Raw genomic sequence first — 24,302 nt, 5'->3', positions numbered from 1 at the left:
CGCGCCGCGCCACTCCGCGGTAAACATAATAAGAAATCGCAGGCAACGGCTCTGCTCTTCACGCTTTGGGTGAACGAGAGAGCAACGACGGCATGTCGCCCAAAAAAGCACATATACGATCGTTTAAAAGAATTAAATGATACTATTGTAAAGCAACAAAGAATGTCTCCCAAAAAAAACAATACAATGTTAAGTTTCTTGATGTTTTTCCTTGCCGCCGGTCCTTGTGATAAGATAACACCCCCATGTATATTTGACCACTTGACGTTGTGTACATTCAATAAATATTTACAAAAGCTACTGCAAATAAAATAAATAGCCGCCTGTACAATAACTATATCAATACGAGGCAGGCTATTTACCAGATAACAGATATTAGGGCGATTAGGGTTAATGACATTAGAATCGATTAGGTTTTTTATGTTTGCACGTGCGCTTTATGTTCGCTACGTTAGACCGCTTTTCCATTAAGCATCCTCTGTATGCGAAACCAATTTTATTTCTGGTAACTTTATTGAAATAGTATACTTTGTCACGCCGATAGTGGGTAAAGGGTCTAAGTTATGTAAAGCAAAAACCTAACAAAACGTCGAGGAGTAGTCGTCGTAAGAGAGGACTATACTAGGTGTCTGCCACCGTATTCTTAAAGGCTTTTTCGGACTTTTTTTCGAATATTTTGAACTTCTGCGTCTTTAAATAGGGTAAGGAGGAGGGTCAAAGCGAGCACTGTTTCGTGCAATAATTTACCACACGAAAACAGACTTGCATGATGAAATCAGTATAATAAGTAAGTTAAAAGTCATAGCAGTCGTATGACAAGATTATGAAATTCCAGAGCGGGTCGACAGCGCGGCCTCAAAGCATATCGCGCGACTCATTAGCCGATTCGTTTACTTAACCGCTTTTAATACAAAGATAATTCCAAAGCCACACTTAGCTCTCAACAAAACAAAAATACTGCTATAAAATACCAAGCAGTGATGACGGGTCATGTGACGATCGTATGTATGTTAAGTTCATAATCTACCTTCGATGGATGTAATAATAATTTAGATACAAATTATCGTTTTCCTCGGCAAAATAATATCAAATCACCCCATCTTGTCGGCCCTGGTCGGCATGCACGTGTCGTGCGCAGGTGATATATACGCGGGCGTGGAGAGGGGATGAGGGAGGGGGGGGGCTGCCGCTCGCACTTTTTTCGCGGTCTCCGCCATTATTGCTTGCAATTTAGTTTTATTTCTGTCGGGTCAACGTCCGCGCTGCGCCGCTTGCAGCGGTTACGTCGCCGTTTACAACTTGTTACACTGTGTCATAATTTTATATTATTTTAATTAAAGTAATTATATAACATAATTATTTCTAGTTATATATTATTAGCACTTGTTTACACATATACCAGTGACATTCAGATAATCATTGCCGCTAAGCTAAGAGTAGAAACTGCGACATTTAGAAAGGACTTGCGCTACTAGATAAATATAATAAGTAAGGGAGCAAGGAGCAACGGATATAGGTCATTAAGATAGGGGTGCTATATAAAGTTAGTCGACACCAAAGGTTGATTTATTTTTAATATAAAAATTAAAAAAGATGATCTGGGATGATAATGTTGTGATGTTATTTTTACAATCTTTTTAAGTAACACAGTGCGACTCACGTATACAGAAGCCAGCGTCCGGCGCCGGCGCTAAAGCGATACGCAGCATCCTACTGATAGGAAAGTATTTGCATAAAACAACTATTTTAACTAAAAGCGAACACGTTTGTAGCATTATTTATTTCTGTAGGTAATTTAATTTCAATATGAAACAAGTAACAATTACTCAAGACATGTGTGCAAGCGTAATCAGTGCGCCGCCGTTTCTACATTCCAACAGCAACAACAAGAGCGAGCAACAACCAGTTGGTCAAAGTTGTCGTAAGAGCGGCCGCGCATTTCTATGTACATCGTAGGTATATGTGCACGCTGTTTGATGGCTGAATGCACTAGTAGGTCGAAGAGTGCGGCGATTAAGGCTTGAACTTGTCACACGTCGCCGGAACCGGAATGCCGCTGTCCCGATTCCATCAACCCGCTGTTTTCAAGTTTTTAAGACTTTTAGTAGTGATGTGTTTTTACGTCGTAAATAAACGTCCAATGTAATGATTGCACCAAGATATTTTTGTAGGTTACATGTTCAAACCGGCTGCAAGTGACATGACGAAAGTTTCTGTATGAGTTCCGAACTAGAACTAGATGAAGAACAATTAAACCGGCATAAGCAGTGTGTATGTGCCTATAGATACAACCGGACACACTGACACTCCGCCATGTCACTGTCCCTCGCAATGGGGTCAGATTTGTACATTGTGCCGCTAAGAGACGATACCCCTAATCTAATAACAAGTTCTCGTTTATTTGCATTTATACTTTTGACATGAACATGACATGTGTAAGTTGCACGCACTCTGTACTTTTATAAAATGGGTAAAAAACAATTTTCTTTCAACGAAACATAACAAGAACTTGAGAATTGAAGTATAGTCGTGGTTTGCTTTGATTGATTTACGATATGTCAGAGAGATTTGCTAGGAAGTTGGAGGTTGTAAATACGAGATTACAAATGCGACTATTGTAGCATATTGAAGATATACATATGTGTGGTACAATATAGCTAACATTCAATTCACAGTGGTAATCAATTAGTGCGCTGAACACGTGGCGATGGCGGGTCTGGCCCTGAGGGCGACACCCGGCGCGCTGTACATTGACGACACTCACAGCGCACAGCTAGCTGCAGACCTCACTGATAAATTACTATGTTATTGGACATTTTGAAATATACCAGAAACATAAATCAAGAATTAAAATAAATCTCAGTTTTACATTTACATCTATACAATAAGGAGTACATTATAAAGTAAAACGATTTGTCGTAACGTCTACAGGAGCTACTCCAAAAAATATTTTTCCATTAGAAAGCTACAATATCGCGCGGACAAAGTCGCGGGTAACAGATATACATGAATAAAATATGACTATCCAAGTCTTCACAGCGACAATACTGTGTTAAATGGCTGAGTTTAATATGTATGTAAAGCTACATTTCCCGATTGCGTCATTTCCTCATGGCACATTATAGCATAACTTTTGTTATCACTCAAATAAATCCATCGCACGTGTTGCTTTCATCACGCTACAAGGGATTAGTTTCCCAATGTACGCCGTGTTAGAGTGCATAATCGGCGGGCAGTGGAGGCCGGAGGTGCAGGGGGAATGCGCCGGGAGTACTTTCGCTCGGCGAAAACTCATTCACTTTCCGCGAGACGTTGTTCTTAGTGAAGCGCACTAATTGCCCATTAAAGCACTAATGAGCCAACATCGCGTGCCGGCGGCCGTTAGCGGTCAGTCGCCTGCCGACATCGCGCTGCCAGTTAACAGAAGCCATGCTCAAGGAAAGTGGAAAAGAAGCTGGTTGTGGATGAACTATCAAAGTAAAAGTTAATCTGGTCAATTACTTTAAAAAGATTTTAAAATAACCATTCAAGGAAATGCATAACCTAGGGCGTCCATTATGGTACATACATCGATCATCATTAACTACGGTATATTAGTAACACACACACACAGGCAAGCCGGGTCTGAGCTCGGGCAACACTTCCGCATTGTATTGCAATTGCTTTTGTTTGCCCTCATCTCGAGTCCTTTTGTGTCTACTATTCAACGTGTTTGTAAGCTCTTATAATCGTAAAAGCTTAAGATTTCGATTATTATACTTCTTGTCGTAAACCGTTGATGATTGCATATCTCTGTGAGCTATTGGAAAACTTATTAATATAGTTGTACACGTGTGGCAAAATGGAAAATCATAAATAACTGATGTTAACATATCGGCATGGCAACATGTATCAGACGCGGGTGGCGCGGCGCTGGAGCGAGTCGACGACCTTCCGATTAGTGACGGCAATTAGTCAGCACAGTGCCACTATACCTACTGGTACACTATTGTTTATGCTCGTATGCTTAGGATATGTTATTTATTATGTGACTATTCTTTCGGAAAAGTGTATTATCATAAAAATGTCTAGATAGAAATCAGAGTTAGCCAAAATCATAAACTCTGCTTAAAACTTCGTCTTCATTAGCTCGCTACAACGCGAGTTCGTGGTGAAGCATTTAAGACAATAAACAAATACGCAGTGGAATATAAACAAGAGATAATCTTAATGAGACTTCCTGTATTGAGGGTCGTAATTAAAGCCTCGTGTGACCTCACCGACATCCCCAGGCGCACGCCGCACGCAGACCGACTGTGCTGTGCGATAATGTTTCAAACTACTTTGATTGCCTCCGCCACGTCCTGCGAATGTACGCAACTGACTTGATTGTTGTGAGGCGAAGTGGAGTGAGCTTTAATGGGCAGTTTTTCGAAAATTTGTCTTGAATAATTCTAGTGCATATCCACGTATAGTGACAATTCAAATTTCAGTACATTTAGTTATTACATCATTCGTAGCAGCCTTACTATGTTTACCTCTATATCCTAACATAAATGTCGACTATAGAAATGAAGTTTTTATATTACTGCAAGGGTAAATTAAAGGTAGAAATTTGACAAAGTGATTTTATAATGAAGCCATTCCGAAATGGTGTTGGCAGCAAGCCACAACGTGTCAACTTGGCTGGTGGGTGCAGTGCAGTTCAGTGCGGAGCGCTTGTCGGGCGGGCCTTGGCCAACTCGGCCGATTAACTCTCGCCGCTACCGCTGCGGTATAATTTACATAAAAAAACCACTTCTAGAGCCGAAGGTTTGTGCAATCTATCTAGGTCAATGAGCAAACTTAACTCATTATTAAACGGATGATTTGGAACTTTCGAAATAAAGGAAATTATTCTAGATTGCTGTTAAACATAAATTAATTAAAAGCTATTCCAACGAGGTCTACGACCTTGAAGTGTCAGTTTCGTCGTACAACTTTGTCATACGGCAAATGGCATACGAGAAGAGCGGGACTGTGATGTAAATAATAAATAACTCAAAATAGGTGTCATGTGAGTTCTGTCCGATTCTGATGTGTTTACCGTAACAAATGTGTTGTGACAGCGTGTGTTGACGTGCAATGTGGCTGCGGTACATACGAGTAGGTAGTAGTAGTACGACGAGCGATTATTATACTGTAGTAAACGAACGGACGGACTATAGCTCTATAAATACACATTTAATTATAGATGACATCAATTGCGACGTCCTTGGCTCTTCGTCCTGACACCGGCGGGGCGACGCTCGTCACCTAATTTATTGCTCTTTGATTGACTCGAGTACGATGACGTCACTCTTGAAATGCGTCACACGAATGTCTTTAGCAATTAATATTCTTAAATTATTTACCTTATTTTAATAAATTCATAAGGACTTGCAAAGGAGCTATCGGTTAAAGTTGCGCACACTTGAAAATACAAACATGATAAGTATTTTAGCAATAGTAGTTTAGAAGTGAAGAAATATTACAACTCTACTCTATTTATTAAAGTAGAGTAGATACTCTTTACTTATTAATTCCTAATTGTTTGAGAGACTACGGATCTCAACTTCGAGTACATTACAAGTTCGTTTCGGATGCCAGTTTGCGCCGACAATTAGCTGATTTATATTACGCAATGATAATTAATTACGAAGAAATTCTTTACGCGCCTGTCGGGGGCCCACCGCCAGCCGACGCGAATTGCAGACAATTCGTTTACGCATGTAGCATAAGTCATAAATCTCAACTAATTTGTGGAAATAAACGCGGCTTTTGCTATGATAAACACTGATTTATATCGTGTTCGCTAAATTTTCCACAGCGTTTGCACACTTATAGTAGTACCACAAGATGAAGCAGTTGGTTCTAATTTGTTTGAGCATGGAATATATACGTTAGAATGGAGATCCTAGTTCTCAAAATAATATAAAATATTCAGGCTACAGATATTATGCTGATGTTTGTGCAGTGCACAATGTCTATCTGAAACTGGCGGACGTGCCCGCGACTCCCGGCTCGGCTCCCCCTAACTACACACTTCCCAATCTGGGGCGCAGACTCCGACTTATTCCCACACATTACTTATCATCCCGTCTACATCCACAGTTGATGTATCTCCTCAGGAGTTCGCCTTGTGTACAGTACACTTCAAAGTACAGCGATGTGTAACGCTTGCGGAGTTTCTGTTATTGTGTAAACACTGCTTTTAACAAGTGTTATTAATGTAATTATCCACTTAGGACGAAAGCGTTGCGCGATGGAGAAACCTCGGTAAAAGTCGAGTGAAACGGGAGCCGCCCGAGCGCGCACAACCACTATGACCCACGTACTACGGTTATTTCAAGTCACACTTATTGTCACTTTGTCGTTACAATATTTCTGCCCTCATCTCGTTACGGGATGCCGTATTGTCGTACTGTTCGGTAATATATTCATCAGTTTTAAAATTATTTAAAGTATATATAAGCATGAAGTACATTAAAGGAAGAAATAAATACTTGAATATGATAACAGAGAAAGTAGCACACCTTGAGACCTGTGCTTTAACAGCCCGTCTGTAAAGGTTGACTCCCATTATTTTAAAAGAACACAAACAAATTGAAATTCAGATGCCGATTCGATTAAAAATGGCACACCCGAGATTTTGGTTGTTTCTAGAAGCGCGTATTATATCTGACAGTATTTATGTGCAGTTTACGTTGCGACCGGACTGTGTGACATTGTGCGAAGTGGTAAGGTCCCCGCCTACGGTTCCCGGCGGGGTCTGTGGCCGGCACACGCGGTCACCTCCGTCACACAAACGACGTTCTCGTGATTCCAGTCAAATATCACTTTATGTGATTATTATTGAATAATTTTTATCTGCAATACACGAAGTACTGCGTTATTAACATGAAATACTATTTAGTATCTACTACGAATATGAGAGCTACTTTTTTTTATTAATTCTGGCGTTAGAAGAGATTTGAAGTGTTTTTCAACATTCTGACAATACATACACGTTTTACTATTTTAATCGAAGTTCTCCTACAAAATTATTCTCCGGAACCTATTCACACTTAAAGCAAATAGTGTTCATATTGCAACAAAAATTATAGCACATTTTCTAGAAAAGTCAGAGAATCAGAAGGTTTGTATTGTTGCTGTTTGATTTTTTTGCTGTTGAAAGAATTACTTGTGTTTGTTGATAATAACGTGCGACATGGCATGGTTTGTTTGAGTGAAGTCGACATAGCAACGAGCGTTATGGGGCAACTCCACCTGCCCCGCAACAATCATGTTATTTCCCGGGAAATTACAGACGCGGGAGGGGGGGCGATGACACGACATAACAATTTGGAGATAATACTTAATTAAACGTTTTACATATACTTAATTTCAGAATACATATAAAATAACCATATAATCATTTGGTAAAAACTAAGAGATGAACAGTAAATAAATGCACAAAGTACAAAGTATGTTGTTAAATTAAGACAAATGAAACTGACCTGCTCGAATGATCCTGAAAGTTACCCCCGTCCAACAGACGGACCTTCGCGAATAGCACTGCGGAGACGAAGGGAACCTCCGTCAACTCTTCGAGGCAGCACTGAACTCCGAACTTGTATCGCTTCTTCTTCGTCATGAACGCCATGACGCCGCACACATCGGTCCCGGGGCAGAGGGCCCGCACTCGCGCGCGCCGGTCCCACCCGGCTCCTGACGCACTGGACCGGTTTGGTGCAGACCAAACTGTACGCGACCGGGTCGAACCGGTTTCTGGTACGCACTAGCACAAGCACTTCACTTTACATGTGTGTCGCGAAAACGCACGTGCAAATGAACGTTTTGATTTGGAAGCGAACTGCACAGCCTAGCTATTTGAAGACGTAAAGTGACGTAGCGACTAGTTTGTCATCGGGAAGGCTGGTGGTGCGAGGCGGCCGGGAGCCAAGCAGTGGCATAGCGGCCGGCAGCAGTCTGCAACAAGAGTTAGCGGTCAGCTCATTGACTCTGCGATGACTACACATACAATGAAGCGAGTGTGTGTATAAAGATAAACAAACAACTTTGAAGACAATACACAATATTAATCTATTTGTTATTAAAATGTTCATTAAATTGTTTAGCAAATATAAACAGTGCAGTCTGAATGCTTTAACATGTTGAAGAAATAAAGTGTGAAAACATATAACCTTGTCAAAAAAAAAATCAAAGAAGCCGTACAATTACTTAAAAGGAACACCTTCAAACGACATTGTTGTAGTGGTTTTAGGAAGCCGAAAAGTATTCTTGTTTACATTTTGTGTGACTTTTGTCTATACGTATTTATATTTTAGGATCAATATTTTCGATACGAGTTTTCTAACGAGACGTGTTTACTTACAACGCGGCGTGTTGTCAAAAGACGAGCGCGCACGCGCACGCGTACACAGGCACGTGCCTCCCGCGACGGAGTGCGCCCTTCACATCACCTGCAACAACACAGCACAGCGTGTACACAACCACACGGCGACAACTAAACAACGCCAAGTCCATTGTTTTGTTAAAAGTGCGGTATTGTAAACTTAACATTCAACAGCCAGTATTTTGGTAAATAAGGAAACGGCGCCAATACAGAGAAAAATTATTTCTAATAAGTTTTTAAGATATAACCGACTAAAAGCTGGCGTTGCTAAATTATTTATTTATGTGTATTGTGTAGAGGCATCTCACATCTAAATGTAACATACAATAAATCTATTTGGTCGTGTTGAGAAACTCCGGTTGGTCAATAATTTTGATAACGTAAAAAAGAATATCGGTAATGAGTTTATAAGCGAGGTCGCGGCGGGCACGGGCAGACGTAGCGTTGGATATTAGCTGCCGTATGCCACGGTGTGCTAGCGGTCGAAATCGGCCTTCTCGTGCCCATCTCACTTGCGCAAGCCGGCACCTCTCCGAAACCGGACCCTCTGGAAACTTCACTTCGGTGAAGTAAATTAAGAAAACTTACATTATATAGTTTGTTCCATTAAATATAAAAAAATTACATAGGCAGTGGGCTGGAACCCGATTCCGAATTCACAAAAAGTCGAACTGTTTCCATTTCGCAACGACCATCAAATAAACATAAAAGCAGACGGCGAGAGAATTCCTCGAAAACTCTCCAGGACCGACAGCATCAGCCACCTCCTCCTGCTCCCGTATCGCCCCGCATATATCGATGGATATAAACCAGCGGGAGCCACGTTTATTCCAGCAGCTCTTTCAGCTGGCTCATTGCCAAGTTATTTACTAGATAAGCATCTTGAAAGTTTTCGGAATTGTTTATAGTGAGTCTCTTCCGAGAAAACCCTATCAATTTTTACGGTATCTTTACAATTCTCATATATCAGAATGTGTAACGTTCCTGACTACAACTGGCAAGGAGGTTGCAACACGTGATCACATGCATGTTCCAGTGAACACATGTGTAATGTGTAAAACTAGTAAACAGGTTAGCAGACTTGCGTTAACAGCCGCAATATCATTTACCTTCTAATGAACGTTGACCATACAAAAAAAATTTACTGTTAATAAAAATTCAAGACAATATATGTTTTTTTACAGTAAATATTTTATTTTAAAATAGCAAGCTACAGCACCGACCTAATCTTTATTCAATGAGTACAAGATAACGCTACAATTTGGTATTATATAAAATAACAAAAACTAGGACAATTTGTATGAATGTTTTATAACATATTGTATAGCGGGCATTCGGTAATACGAGGTCAGCCTCTGCCTTTACTGTTGCTGCCCGAGGCGGTCGCGTGCAATTCACAGATACATCGCACAACTGTGAAATGTTTCAGTTCAAAGTTTACTTCTGTCGGTCAGTTGCTTTCGCTATAACTATAAATATTTCAATTTGCTTATTTCTGTTCAAACACTAAACAACTTGCAAGTTTCATAAATGTTTCATTTTCCATTACCTACAGATGTTCTCGGCGTTAAGAAGTTGAATTTTTTCAATCTTATTCCTGAACAATAAAGTTGAAAGCGATAGACGATTTACTTGTACCTGATTTCCAAAAAACATTATCATGTTAAGCTCGAACTTACCCCATGAAAATGAATCACTACTTTATCAATAATTCAAGTATGCATGATACCAAGCTTTACACCCTTTATCCACCAGTGCGAAATACGCTCATGAGCATTGTGGCATGGCGCCTGCGATAGCGCCGCTGAGTCACGCGCGCTGCCTCACACCGCACGCCCGCATTCCGCGTCTGATAACGCAACCAAATGAGCAGACAAAACATGCATCAGGTGCCCTTTGTGTTTAAATGTCTAAATTTATCTGCTATGCTAATTACATGTCGTATGTTTTACATATTCCTTAACGACACAATATGCTGGCCGCTAACATCATAAAATTCATAATAATATGTAAAAGAAAATAGTTGCTTTAACTGACATAGTTTTTTGTAGTAGCTAAGCAAGAATAAGTCATAATCGAAAAGTTAACATTCAAAAGGAAATTTCCTCGTAGCTAAATGTTTAAATTCACATAAAATAAGTGGCAGGTTTGTGGAGTGTTTATAATTACCATGCGGGCGACATCGGCACTAGGAATTACAATAATAGACATTACAATGCAATAACATAATATATAGTTGTGATTATAAATAGAAGCCGCGTCAGCTGGCACGCTGGAGGTCACTGCGCGGCATACACCACTACTCCATCCTTCACAGTTTGAAACAAGCGCTGCAGAAGGAAATCCGTTGACGAAAACTTCGCACATCCTATTTAAATGTTCTCATTTTACAGCATATAACACAAATGTATTTCATTTTCAAAATAATTAGTACTTTGTCTTGATATTTTATTAAATTCGATGGAATTGAACTATTTTGTCTTCAAACATTAGTAAGTTGACTAACCAGTTGTGTAACCACTGAGCCAACGAGCAATTAAGTTCGGTCAAGTGTGAAATGGTTTCTGATTGAAAAGTGAATCCCATTACCTTGGCTAATGGCTGCCTGCAGCAGTACAGTTTAAAGGCGCGAATCAATTAGACATGCCTCGACAGCCACAACCTGCCTACACAAATCTGTGATACCCTATTATCATTGTTACCTTTAGAAACTGAATCAAAATCTGGTATTATATTATTGTCGAGAATAACTTTCTATTTCGATATATGTTGTCTACTGTGATAAGAAAAGTATTTTACAACATAATCAAAATGTAATTAAAATGGTATTTTAACTGATAAGAGACCACATTTAGTCATCGCAATGGCGTTATTCAAGAATCAAATCCAAATTGCCAACAGACTAATTAATCTCGAGTTTTTGTGTTTGTATAGTACAAAGATATCGTTATTTCAATTACATCGGTGAGAAAAACGTAATTTGTAAGCGACAAGTAAGCTTGAATAAAAAAAATGTGTTGTGATCGTTCATTATACTATTTATTTTGTTCTCATGTTGACGTCATACGTCTGATGTTTTTTTTTTCGAATTCGTTGCGATTTATGGTGGCCGTGTAGCATGTCGGAGCGTGACGCGGCGTGGTGGATTGATTCGGCCCACCGCCGGCCGGTGTGACCGGAGCTCACTCGAGCAACGCGTGGGGAAACAAATGTGACTTGAGGGGAAGAAATTATTCATGCACAACCAAAATTAACCACATTGTTTTAAAATTAGACGAGTCATTGTAAATTATTAGGTTACTATAGTGATATCTATACAAAACAAATTCCATTTGTGGTTAAGGTTTTTAAAAGTAAAAATTATGTAGTCACTTATAAGTTTCGGTACAAGACCGACTCGTCGCATTTAAGACGTATTCTAAATAACAATACATTGATTTTATTTGACTTGCTTTACATTACTTAGTCGGAGGTATGGTTTTTTAACGAAAAAGAGTTTTGTACAATTAAAGATATCACAATTAGTTAACAAATAAAACAAATAGCCCTGTCTCGCACTTTGAGTGATAATTAATAAGCGATCGTTAAACAAAGAGGACAACACAACAAATAATTGCACACGCAAAATGTAGGTTAGTTACAAAACCTTTAGGCGTGTTTATCAGTCATGCGCAAGCGCCGCACGAGCCCGGCGACGCGCAATTTGTTCTAGACCAGCTCGCACTTAGGTGAAAGACTTTACGAGTACTTTAGAATAATATCTTAATATCTTACCAAAAAGTACCATAAGTCTATACTTCTTCAATCCTTTTGTTTAAATATAGTGTTTACACACTTAAGTAAATATAAAAAGAACGCGATCACTTTACACAATTCAATGTTGAAATTGTGTTACCGCACGGTTCCACAAATACGTTAACTAACCACTTTACAGTCTAATGACAATCAATATTATTAGTAGTATTATATATAATAATGTTGGCCTGTTCTTTGATTGAAACGTTGCATTATCTTAGTTGCAGAGAAACTTAAGAAACACTAAAAACTACTAAACTTTTAGTATTCCATTACTAAGATAGGATGAAAGTTTACAAAGTTTTAGATGACTAAATGCTTTTAATATATTAGCGGAGGGGTTCATCTATAGATCAATCTGAAGGACAAAAACATTGTATGTCGACCCTACGTATGTGAGATAAGGACAAGAGATGAACGTTTCACAGCTGACATGAGCCTTGAATAGTTTGACATATCAAGATCTAACAGCTAGAATCGGGTTGCGTAAACAAGCTTAGACAGAAACAAATGGCTGGCATTTATGTTGACCACCCCGTTAAAAACATAAAGTCATGATGAGCACATATTTTACATAACACGCGCAGGGTGGAGCACGGTTGGTTGCGTATCGTGGAATATAAAGGCTATTTGGCATTTTGTCAAATCATTAACGATTTTGTAATACTTATGGTCAATATTGACATTTTTTGGAAAATGAGGCCACATAAAGGTAAATATAACATAAGTTGAAATTGAAAATGAAATATTAAAAAGCAGATATTTAAGAATTAAGTCATAACTTACATAAAACCACTTGAAAGTCAAATGTGAAGAAACGAGTAAACATCATTTAAATAAATAGAAACAATTTGTGTTTAACTAATGTAACGTAATAAGCAAAAACCACTGTATGTGGCCTTCAGATTGTAATTTACAGGAAAAAAATGATGTGCGATACAAACCGTTCCGGCCTCTCGCCGTTTAACGTTTTTAACACTAGTTTTTATAAGCTAAAATAAAACTTGACTCGAGACCTAAAAACGTGATACAAGTAAGAAAAAAATACTAACGCGATGTACGGCAATAGTCTCTAAAGCAAAAGTTATAACCGCATGACAACAGCTACCAATTTAGCCGTCTGTCTTACTTAGCTTTTGATTTATTTTATAACTGGTTTGTTACTAATTATTGCTTTACAACAACATTTTAAATACATTACATATGATGAGGAAGTTTACACAAGTCCAACCGCAGGCAGAGCTTGACGTTCAACGAATAAATTTGTACGGCCTGTAAAAACCGAGGTCCAATCACTAAGCATAAGTCTGTGACCCGCTCGGCGCACGCCGCCGCCGCGTGTCGTCCCAGACCTCCGTAATTGACAACAATGCGGCGAATATGTTGCCAGCATGTAACGAACAGACGAGTTTCAATAATGTTGTAATTAACTGATATAACGTCGGCCGTTGCCATCGCCAAGGACACATTACAAGGTTTCAAATGGAATAATACAGAATATTTACGAAAATGTGGACGAATACGTTCACTTTTAAGTTAGGATATTACTAACCTTATATGAGTTTTCTGGCGAATCTAATTGCGGGATGGTGGTGACAACTTTAAATGAACGGATAGCAGTAAGAATCTTAAAAAAACTTATATTGAGTATTTATGAGGCGTCCTTGAACTGCACAATAGTGATATCGGCTACGAATGAATAATGATATTTACTGCACCGCCTCTGACCCGTGTGCGCAAATGTTTCTCTATTAGATAAACACATTGCATATCACTAATGATTTATTGCATAAGAGAACAACTACTAATTATAATTTAGAGATAAAGTTTAAATGCAATTAACAATAATAAAGTCGAAGTTTAAACGCTTCAGGGGAAAATTCATCAGAAATACATTTCTCGATGACATTAGCACCGACGGGCATTGACTCAATGTTTTTCCGTAGAGTAAGGTAAAGCACATGAACAAGGCTACACTACACGCATGCAGCGTGCAAGGTTTCAATATAAAGTGTAAACATGAAATCATACACAATATAAACCGTGTCGACAATAATAATCTGTGACTATAAAATGATAATTGCTTCCGTTGGCAATACGAGAGCCAGCCGAGCGGCACAAGTTTTTGCAAAAGTACAAAGTTAAATAAACAAAGTGTGCATCATCTATAGCTGTGAGATCAAGCTGTGTGTTTATCCAGAAGTGAAAATTGTATGAGATAACAATGGTTGTGTACTGAGCGCTCCCATGACCGTGGCGTGCGAAACCACAACAGTCACGCGGTGTGCTGGATTACGAATTACGTGCGATTATGAATTTCAGTTTAGAGTTTAGTTTCAATGAAACTCAGTAGGTATGCAGGTAGATGCGTGACGTTGCAACATATTATATATGTGTTTAATATTTGTTGCTAAATGGTGTTGCAATGTTTGATATATTGTAAATGAATGGTTGTTGTCGTGACACACGACGCCATTACATACTTAATTACTAACTAACGTTGGGTTCACGTAAATATACATTTTAAACTAATTATGAAAATGGTTAAAAAATGCAAAGTAAGATAAGTAAATTGATGACAGACTGTATAAATGCCTAGTTTTTAATTAACTATCCATTCCATTCGCCTACTGGCAGCACTTCAGGGAATTGAGGCAAGCGTGGCGTGACGTGGGGCTTTGTTAGCGCGATACCCACTGCGAGATACAGTCAAGTAGTACAGAGCTACTAGCAACGGATAGCACTTAAATTGCAAATATAAAATAGGGGAATAACATAGCATTACGATACGTTATTACGTATACACTAACCTAATTCAGAGATTGTGAGTTGTCACATCGGAGGAACAGACGAAACAACTTTTAAGGAGCCTAGAAATACAGATGTATGCGGAGCAGAAAATTGGCCAAACCATGTACGACCTCCGATGGTCGGTGAGGCCATAAGTGGTGGTGATAAAAGAAGAAATATTCTAATTCAGGGTAGAGAAGGAGGGTATTTTATTGGCAGTAATGTAATGGAATAGTTTATAAAATAATACGACACATCAAGTCTCGTTATCCGAGTAATGTCGGTTAAAGCTCGTATAAACTGATCCTTTTCGGTTTTATGAAGGTCATAAAAGTAAATAGGAGCAGAATTTTGCGGAATAGATGTCTCGATCTCCGATGATTACTTCAAGCGAAGCCAAACATAAGGTTTAAAGGTACCTAGCGTTATGTATATACGAATATTATAGTAAAAAGTATTTTATACGTAGGACTAAAGGTCTACACTAGAAATGGTGGAGCCTTTAAAGAGTCAATAGGTGTTATTGTGGTGGATGTTGCGGTCATAGGATCGTTTCCAGCGGCGGGGAAAGTCCGGCCGAGTGATCCGCGGCGGTCAGCTGCGCTTTCCACGCGCTTTCTGATATCCACTGCACTGATGCAGGCACACAAACACAACGCAATAAAGCTCTTACTGTTCTACTTTGACGGCTCGGGTAAATAAAAAGTTACAATGTACTGCTTGTACAAATTCAAATCATAATAAATTAATAGTTAATGGCTACTTAATAGGAGCATCGCAATGTTTTATGGAAAAATCTATACAATTCTATAACTTACACAATAACAACAAAGTGGTAATTTTTAAAAGGTTTTGATAAGATATTGTTGCGTGTGCAGTTAGCTATCGTCGACACTTGCTTCTTATCGAGGATAATGGTGACGTGGACTGTTGCATTTTTTCAAGGGTACTTTAATAAGGATAAAATAACACAAACAACGTCGATTATCTTATGGGTAAGTTAGAGTACAAGCTTTATTCAATACTTCGACTGATCTGATGGAAAGAGTTATACAGCATAAGTGTTAGGGGAACCAATAAGAGATGATAGACTAAGTTCAAAATATAATTTAATGTAGGAGCAAAATGTGAGAGAATTCAAAAACAAAGCAGTTATTATTACACGACCAGAGTTGGCACAGAACAGTTGAGGGGGCGTTATTAACATTTATTGATATAACAATGCCAGATAACAGGAGCACCACTTTTACTATCTACGTGTAACATTGACTCAGTATTCATATCTCGTAAACATTTGCATGTGATGATGAAATATATCTGACATATTATGTTACATTATTAATTTACTTTTTGCAATCGAAAATGTAGCACAGAGAAAAGCAGCTTAACTGACATTGTCTCATACAAAGAGATATTTTGTTATAGTTTTGTACGTCGCATTGGTTGCTTGTTTCTGACAATTACATACTAGTATTTAATACGTTAGGGCTGGAAATTCCGACACATTCAGAGGAATCAAATTAGTAATTAGCAATCAAAACTACGTCAACATAACTTTCTAAACTTCACAAATTCCCAAAACGAATACAAGGAAGTGGATAACATTTGTAAGTGCGATCAGTACAATTCTATCGCTGACATAATATTCGATAACTTATCATCTGTACAGACGTGTAGATATGGTTAAAGTCATTACAACTGGCAACATAACAAGTCCACATTCCTAGCCAATAGATACGAGAGCCTTGACAACATCCGGGTATTCAGCCTCGTGGCTAAGCCATGCCCCGAACACAACAAACTAAATTCGAATCATCAATTACTATAAAAATCTATCTCGGCTTTAGATTTATGACGGCAATATCTTATGATACCAGACACAAGTTCTACGATATTTAATATTATAGTTCTGAGAATGTTTGCACAAACAAAATGCCAATAACACATATCGATGATACTCCAAAACTTAGATGAGGTTTCAAATGCAATGATTGTTGTTAAATAAGGTGTTACGAGAATTTGAAGAAGATCCCCTTACATACTGTAATAACAGTTTGTTTGATTGATTGATGTAGTTGTCTGATCGCGGTGTGAGCGCGGTCTGAGCGCGGTGTGAGCGGTGGCGAGGCTAGACGTTATAAAGCGTTTGATATCGTATTATTGCATCAATTGCATCTGGATTGGATCGGTTATATATCAGCGACTTCAATGTACTTTCGATTGTTGCAAAGTTTACATCGCCCCCGTCACCGTCAGCGCTGGCGTCAGCGGGAAGATGGCGCGGTATTATTAACAGTTTCGCAACGGATGAGCTAATCGCATGGTCTAGTCTAGACGCAGCGATCTATGCGCAGTGCTGTCGGTCGTTGACGCCGTTTGGACTCATATTTTTTGCTTGCTTAGTAAAAGCGCGTTGTTTTCGTCTTCGAAACTCATTGTCTTTATGCTCAACCCTAGTTACATTGATTTGATGACAAAACGTAAGCTGAGTGCTCGCCGTATAATATATATTTTAATATAACCACTGGACAAATCATGTATTGTATATTCACAAAATACCCAAGTACTTTGGAAGAAAATTAACACTTCAATTGAAAATATAAGCAACTATCGAACAGGTAGTGTTCTGCGAGATGTTGGGCCAGCGAGGCAGTGTCGGGGTCAACAACTCGACGCGGGTCGGCGGGCGCAGCAGCGCGGATAACGGTCGCCACTTCTGACAGCGGCCACGCATCAACAACTACCTGCTCACTATAATGCTCAAATCTTCCTTCAAATCAAAAACTTGTAATTATGTCTTAGATAGGATGTGCCTTTATTAAGACGTTACATACTAATTCCAATAATAATAGAAACTAAAATTATCCTCGTACAATTCACACTTAATGATGTCCTAAATATTATAGCCCGTCTATACCATTTACAATTTTATGGTATTGAAACAAGACTTTGTACCATTCATTTGCTCAGTATTTTTACGACTGTAATTCAGGACTCGTTAATCGTCTGTATTAGGCAACGTTCATTGTGGTTATCTACGATTATAAACTGAGACGGATGTCAATACGTAGATACAATTAACGACAGCTAACAATTTAATTTGTAATTTTAAGCTAGGAAATACTTAATCTGAACTAAATATCATACGCTTCAGATATCAGGTACCGGACAATGGCAGTGGTTAATGTATCTCAACACCAATTGATATAGTCAGCTGTAAAATAGACCACTAAATTTCTAGTATGTTCTGTAACAAATGTGTAGATATGTAACGATCAGACAGTTGTGGGGACGCGCGGTTCCCCTCGCAGTGCATTGGGATCAAGGGCGCGACACCGCGGACCGGTCACCGCCAGGATGTAATCAAATGACCCCTTGAAATTTACTATCATTCTTTTAAATGCTAATAAATTGTTAGAAGCCCTGCATTTATATTTACTAGTGACGTCACTATAAAACAAGACAATGATATTGTTGTTATATGCAAAATACATTAAATTCTGTTTATTTATTGTCATTATTTTTTTGAACTTGTGGTAAATAGTTCTTTGATGATTGCAATTACTATCGTTTACAACATTAATAGTCTACTTGAGCGAGCTCTTGACAACATTATAATGACGTCGTTAAGTATCATATCGGTCGTGGTAATATCTTAGAAACAGAACATTCTAGTTCAGTGCAGTTTGAACGCATACGTATGTCATATTTCCAGTTATTATGTAATGTTTAAAGCGCAGCGAAGGTGGATTGTTTGAGCATCGATGTGGCGCGATGTGAAACTCCAGTTACCTGCACAACGCAAGAACAATAACACTTATATTCGCCTCCTCGTAATGCGTATTTACATTTCAAATTACCACTAACAACTTCCCATTACTGGCTTAAACATGATAACTTTTAAATTACAAATTAGAAAAAACACCACAAAATTTGCCTGCTTAAAGTACAATTATGAATGTCTATATTGTGGTACTACTTTCATTAAATGGACACATTCAAAATGTAATAAAAGTCACTTCAGATCTATCTGGATTTAAACAAATGCATCGCTATGCTCACACGCAATACTTGCATCTTAAATGATATTAACAGCGAAATTGTAATAATATAACGTCGTATCGTACGTTATTTCCTATTCATGTCTGCAGCTATGTTTATCTACGATTACATTGCATTTGCAAAAGGTTTAGTTTTAAAACATGAGTGCGTTTGGTTCAGAGAAACGACATCGACTAGCAACTAGCGGCTTGCCGTATCGTGGACGTCGTTCTCATCAAATATGTGGCCTTACGTAAACACTCGAAACGGGTTACACTACCCCGTCCCCCGACCGCAGACCGCGGCCCCGTACTCGCCCAGGCAATACAACCACCCGCGAACACGTTTCGTCGCTGGATAGGTTTTCGTGCATTTATATGAACTGCACTTCTGTGGTTAGGTTCAATCTATGTACATTACTAATTAGGTTATCACATATGTGAAAAAAGGTTTTATGCATAGAGATTTTTTTACTAATTTTGACTGCAACGTAATATGTCAAGTGAATATGCATAGCAGTACGAGACGTTGAGCTTCCAGGCAGTGCCGGCGGCGTGCGGCGGCGACGCTGGTGACATTGACCGTCGTCCGCGGCTGGCTGCAGAGGTCAAGCCAATTCCGCCCACACACTCAACAATGCCGGACGACGATATTTTTTTACTTCACACTCAAAAACAGCAAATTAACTTCTAAATGCAATATTAATTAAACTGATAATAGTGTAAACAAAGTACGAACTGAAACATTCGACTAAATTTATAAATGTTGTCGCCGAAAACGTTTGTTTGTTTTGAATTTGGTTGTTGTCGCATCCGTCACGATATTTCCGTGTCAACAATATGCGAGCACGCTTGCCGACGACAATCCGGCGCGCGGGGACAACAAAACTACAAGGACGTCACTACGTCGCTTTGTTAATTTGTTTGTCCAGGTGGGCGCACCACAATGGATGATCACCCACCGCCGACTGCACTGCCAAAGTCTCACTGTTGGCGTAAGCTGACGCTTTGTTAAATTTCAGCTTTGTTTAACATGACATACATGTACTCTAGACAATGTCGCAATTTATTAAAATTTCATATAAACTCGTTAAATGAGAATCAAACGCTCACGTTTATAATTTCAACATCCATGTTACAGATATCAAAATTAAACTTTGTTTAATTAAGTTATTGTAAACGAACCAGCATGTCTTGGATTTACATATATGGACGTATATCGGCCTGCGGTAGATTTGCGGTCAGCTTTGAAATTCGAATCTTCTAGCCAAATAGAAGTCGGCACCGAGCCAAATGACCTCTATTTTAAACAAAGAAGATAATCATATTAAAACGTGTAAAAACTACTGCCCTTTTACATTAAGTGAAAACATCGTAGTGGGAAATCTTAAGAGGCGTGTCAACAGACAGAGCAATTATTCAATATCAAAATATTAGAAAAGTTTCATTATCTACAATGAGATGTAGTACAGTGCTTAAAGTGGTCAACATTCAAAGCGAGTTAGGATGTGCTAGAGACGTGGTAGGTGCGTTATCGCGCAGTAGATGCAGGCAGGTGCGACGGTGGTGATAAGACACGGCGCGCGGCCATGTCCCGCTTGCTGCCACCGACAAACCTCTATAAAAACTTATTGAGCAATTACCTGATAGCGCGCAACTGTGTCAAGTTCTTTTATAGCTCGAAACACTTCACCGTTAATAACGGAACATACATATTTTCAAACTAACTATAAAATTTAAAAATAATTATTGATAATATATATTAAAACGCCGATCTACTGTTAAAGACATAAGTAATCTAATTGCATCTAAACAGGAAGCAGATCTGTCATTACTAGATAAATTAGTATTCAACTTTATAAGGAAAGTCTCTTCCATGATACAAGATTTCTAATTCATTTAACAATTCAATGAAACAATATTTTCACGTTACCGAGACAATACAATGCCAGTGACATAGAACGATTTCCTTTGGACGATGAAATGAAACCAGAAGCCATCATTAATGCGGAGCCGTGAGAATTAAATCGATGCTTTGGAGGCGCGAGAACAATGACACAAACATAATCAATTGTATGCAACCGCTGCTGCATGCGCGATTGCTACTCGGAAATCATTATTACACGATGTATAGGAACTCTGTTAAGACTTCCACTACGTGTACGTTCACCATTCCTTAAGTCTTACATATTAAGTACAACAAACGTATAAGTATGTATTTTGGTTAAAAGTTTAATTTGTAATACGTAATACAAACTATGCTAACAATTGCCTAATTACTGGACGGAGGGCGCGCGCGAGTCGTGCAATTACTTCGCGTGCACATTACAATCACTGATTTGTATTAAAAAAGAGAAATCGACGCGCGCGCAACTTCTCAAACATCACCAATTACTGTATGCTGAATTTATTATAGAACCGCCATTAACTTTTATATAATGTCAAAATATCTTTTCAAAACGAACAGTTTACAATTATTCACCCAAATATTTATTTAGTTCTACATATACTGGTTTTGCAAACTCGATCTTGCACCAACGGTAGCTCGGATAAGCAACGTTTCAATATATAGTATAGTGGTCAACATACATTTGGTATTTCAATAAAACCTTGCACATCATCGATTTGCAATTCAAGGATCAGTATTTACATAATAATATAATTTAGTATGGTCCCGCGGGGCCCTAGCTGACGAAACGCGACCTTCAGTTTCGTACCGATTATCAGAGACCTTGGGCGAACCATGCGAGTTAGAACGCGTGTTGAATACATGGTTTGTGTTCTCTGTAAGCGGTGAATAATTTGAAATTCGATGTGTGACGGCATGTGGTAGATAAGGACCAAGTAACCAATTGATTGTCGAAGAAAAACTACTTTACGAACGATAACGCCGTACGTAGAAGCAGTAAACGTGTGCATTCGCTTCTAACGATCCGCTTCTAGTGGCAACCCACCCTATCGCGCGCACTACCAAACCGCCGGCAGGCGGGCAATGGCGGGCACAAGGTCACGTCGCGCCGTTTCGCTGCCGCCACCGACCAACTGCTCAAGTGAATCTCGCATTGAAAAACGTTTCCGTAAACTGAGATCATATAGGACGATACTTGTAACTCTTGTTTATACGTCTTATATATTTTTCTTACACCAAGTAAATGTTATACACAATTATTATTTCTCGAGTTATTCTCTTAATTCTCACATCTAATTTGTTAGGCATTTGGAACAGAAATAAAAACTCTTGTAATTTATAACTCGGCGGAAATTAAAAAAATGTCTGTGTGAAGATTACGAAATTAATAAGAATGTTCGTAAACTTGCACTTTCAATATGTGCCCTTGACTCATTGTAGGGCCCTAAAGTGGCGCGGAGGTCTCCGGCAATGTCACATCGCGCAGGTTTTTTCCTCTTACCCAGCCTGTATAAATATGCACATAGCACAAAATATCAATTTCCTGAATACATGATATTCATTTTTCCTATTTTATACTAAACATAATTTATAACTTTAATTATGTTTGATATTGTTTGAATTCATTAAATTGGACCAGTCAAAGTAATTTATGAATTCACTCATAATTTTTATCTAAATTGCTTGAATAAAATCGGCAAGATTACATAAGCTCGCTATTTGCAAGAGCGCGTTGAAACAGTGAAACAATAAAATTATTATGTAACGTTAATTTAGATGAACAAAATGGAGAACGGTGCGCAGCGGAATTACGAGACTTATAAAACTAATAATAATTAGTATTTCGTTATCGCATCGCAGTCGCAACACAACGCGATGTTTCCTTATATTTAGCACAACGTAGTAAACGGTTATCGTGGCCCATTAAGGAATTAAAAGGCTTAAAGAAAGCGATGACATCGGTCCTAGTGGAACCTGCGTAAGTCCATAAAATCCAGACTGGAAAATTACGATAAATCTATTAGGTTATGCTTCGAATCGACAAAGAAAACGATAAAGGCAATAGTTTTTGTAAAATCGTGTTAACGTAGAAACGTGCGGTGATGTCATCTCAGAGCGAGAGAGTACCGCCAACACAAAACATACCGCTAAAACTGTATTGACTATAGAGTGCTAACTTGATAAATACACTTTTTGCTTCATACTCTACTTTTACTATGAAATTTACCCTCGTCTAGACAAAATGACGCAACGCTAATGCACTATCAGACTTAAAAGTATGTAAACATTAATTCTCCTCTAAATATAAATCCAGTTAATTTGTAATCGTCGTTCACATTTTATCGCAGCGATAGGCCGTTGAACAAAGAACTTCTAAAACGGCTTCAGATTTCAGTGTCGTTGTGTTTTGAAGTGTCATCGCGCCGGACGCGGTCGTCGTCTCTCGTCACCGTCTCGATAACAAAGCATGTAAAAGGGTAGAGTTCTAAAAGAAACTTGTCTGCCTTGTCTCTATTTAGAACTTTAGTTACCGATGTCATATAAAAGATGCAACGAAAAAAAAACCTTTAAGTAATTAGAGACGTTGAAAAATTCGAAATTATTTCACCATTCTTTAAATTTCTATTCAAACTGGACCTATTTAAAAGAGAGTTAAGAAATGACTACTTATGCAAGGGAGGGTTCAAGCGACGCAGCGATAGAGCATGACTGAGTGCACACATGTGTTTAGGTAAAAGCGTATACGCGCCGTAAGCACATACTGAGAGAATTAAATTATGTTCTTGGCGTAATAGAACATATAATTTAAGTAATATATGCTGCAAGTATTACGGTTATTTAGTAAATTGACCTTGCAGCAAACATTTTATACCTATTTCTAATTATTTCCTGACTGATTTGATATATACATATATAAAATTAAATGTTTCATTTCCTCTTAAAATTGTTAAAAGTAATTAGGAGCAGATACTAACCAAGATGTTACATTTTAAATGTGTTTAATAACGTAATACGAAATAATTAAGTTTTCCTATTTAACACTAGATATAGGAATGATTCGGCGCCAGGTGTTCAAATTCTACCGATTAAAGGGTTTTCACATGATTTAAACATATGAAAATCCATATGTTCATTCATATGTTTACTCATGTTTTAGTAGCTATCTTTATGAGTTGATGATTCGCAATTCGTAAGTAACGTCTCGTCCGGCACCATCGGCATTGCTCGCCGATACAATTGTCGTCGAATACAGCTTTGCGTAACGTAACGGTCCGGCTACTTTCCGCCGCCCTGCAACGCTAACGGTACGCAGCGCGGACTCAACTCTATCGAATTAATTAAAATCTATCATAATCACAAGCCTTAAACATGC

The 24,302-nt window shown here is 38.5% G+C and overlaps 1 protein-coding gene across 1 annotated transcript in view; it reads right to left on the bottom strand.

Moving 5' to 3' along the window:
• The window catches only part of LOC106117232 (uncharacterized), a 39,945-nt gene that overhangs the window by 14,076 nt on the left and 1,567 nt on the right, over nt 1–24,302 (bottom strand). The window contains exons 2-3 of the mRNA XM_013311424.1: nt 8,375–8,462; nt 7,497–7,968 (exon numbers count right to left, since the gene is read on the bottom strand). Coding sequence (XP_013166878.1) covers nt 7,497–7,642 — 146 coding nt within the window. The 5' untranslated portion in view covers nt 7,643–7,968; nt 8,375–8,462. The remainder of the gene's footprint in view (nt 1–7,496; nt 7,969–8,374; nt 8,463–24,302) is intronic.

This window comes from Papilio xuthus, unplaced genomic scaffold, assembly GCF_000836235.2.
Source record: "Papilio xuthus unplaced genomic scaffold, Pxut_1.1 DF827680.1, whole genome shotgun sequence".
Classification (NCBI taxonomy): Eukaryota; Metazoa; Arthropoda; class Insecta; order Lepidoptera; family Papilionidae; genus Papilio; species Papilio xuthus.
This window is presented reverse-complemented; position numbering and strand designations above follow the sequence as displayed.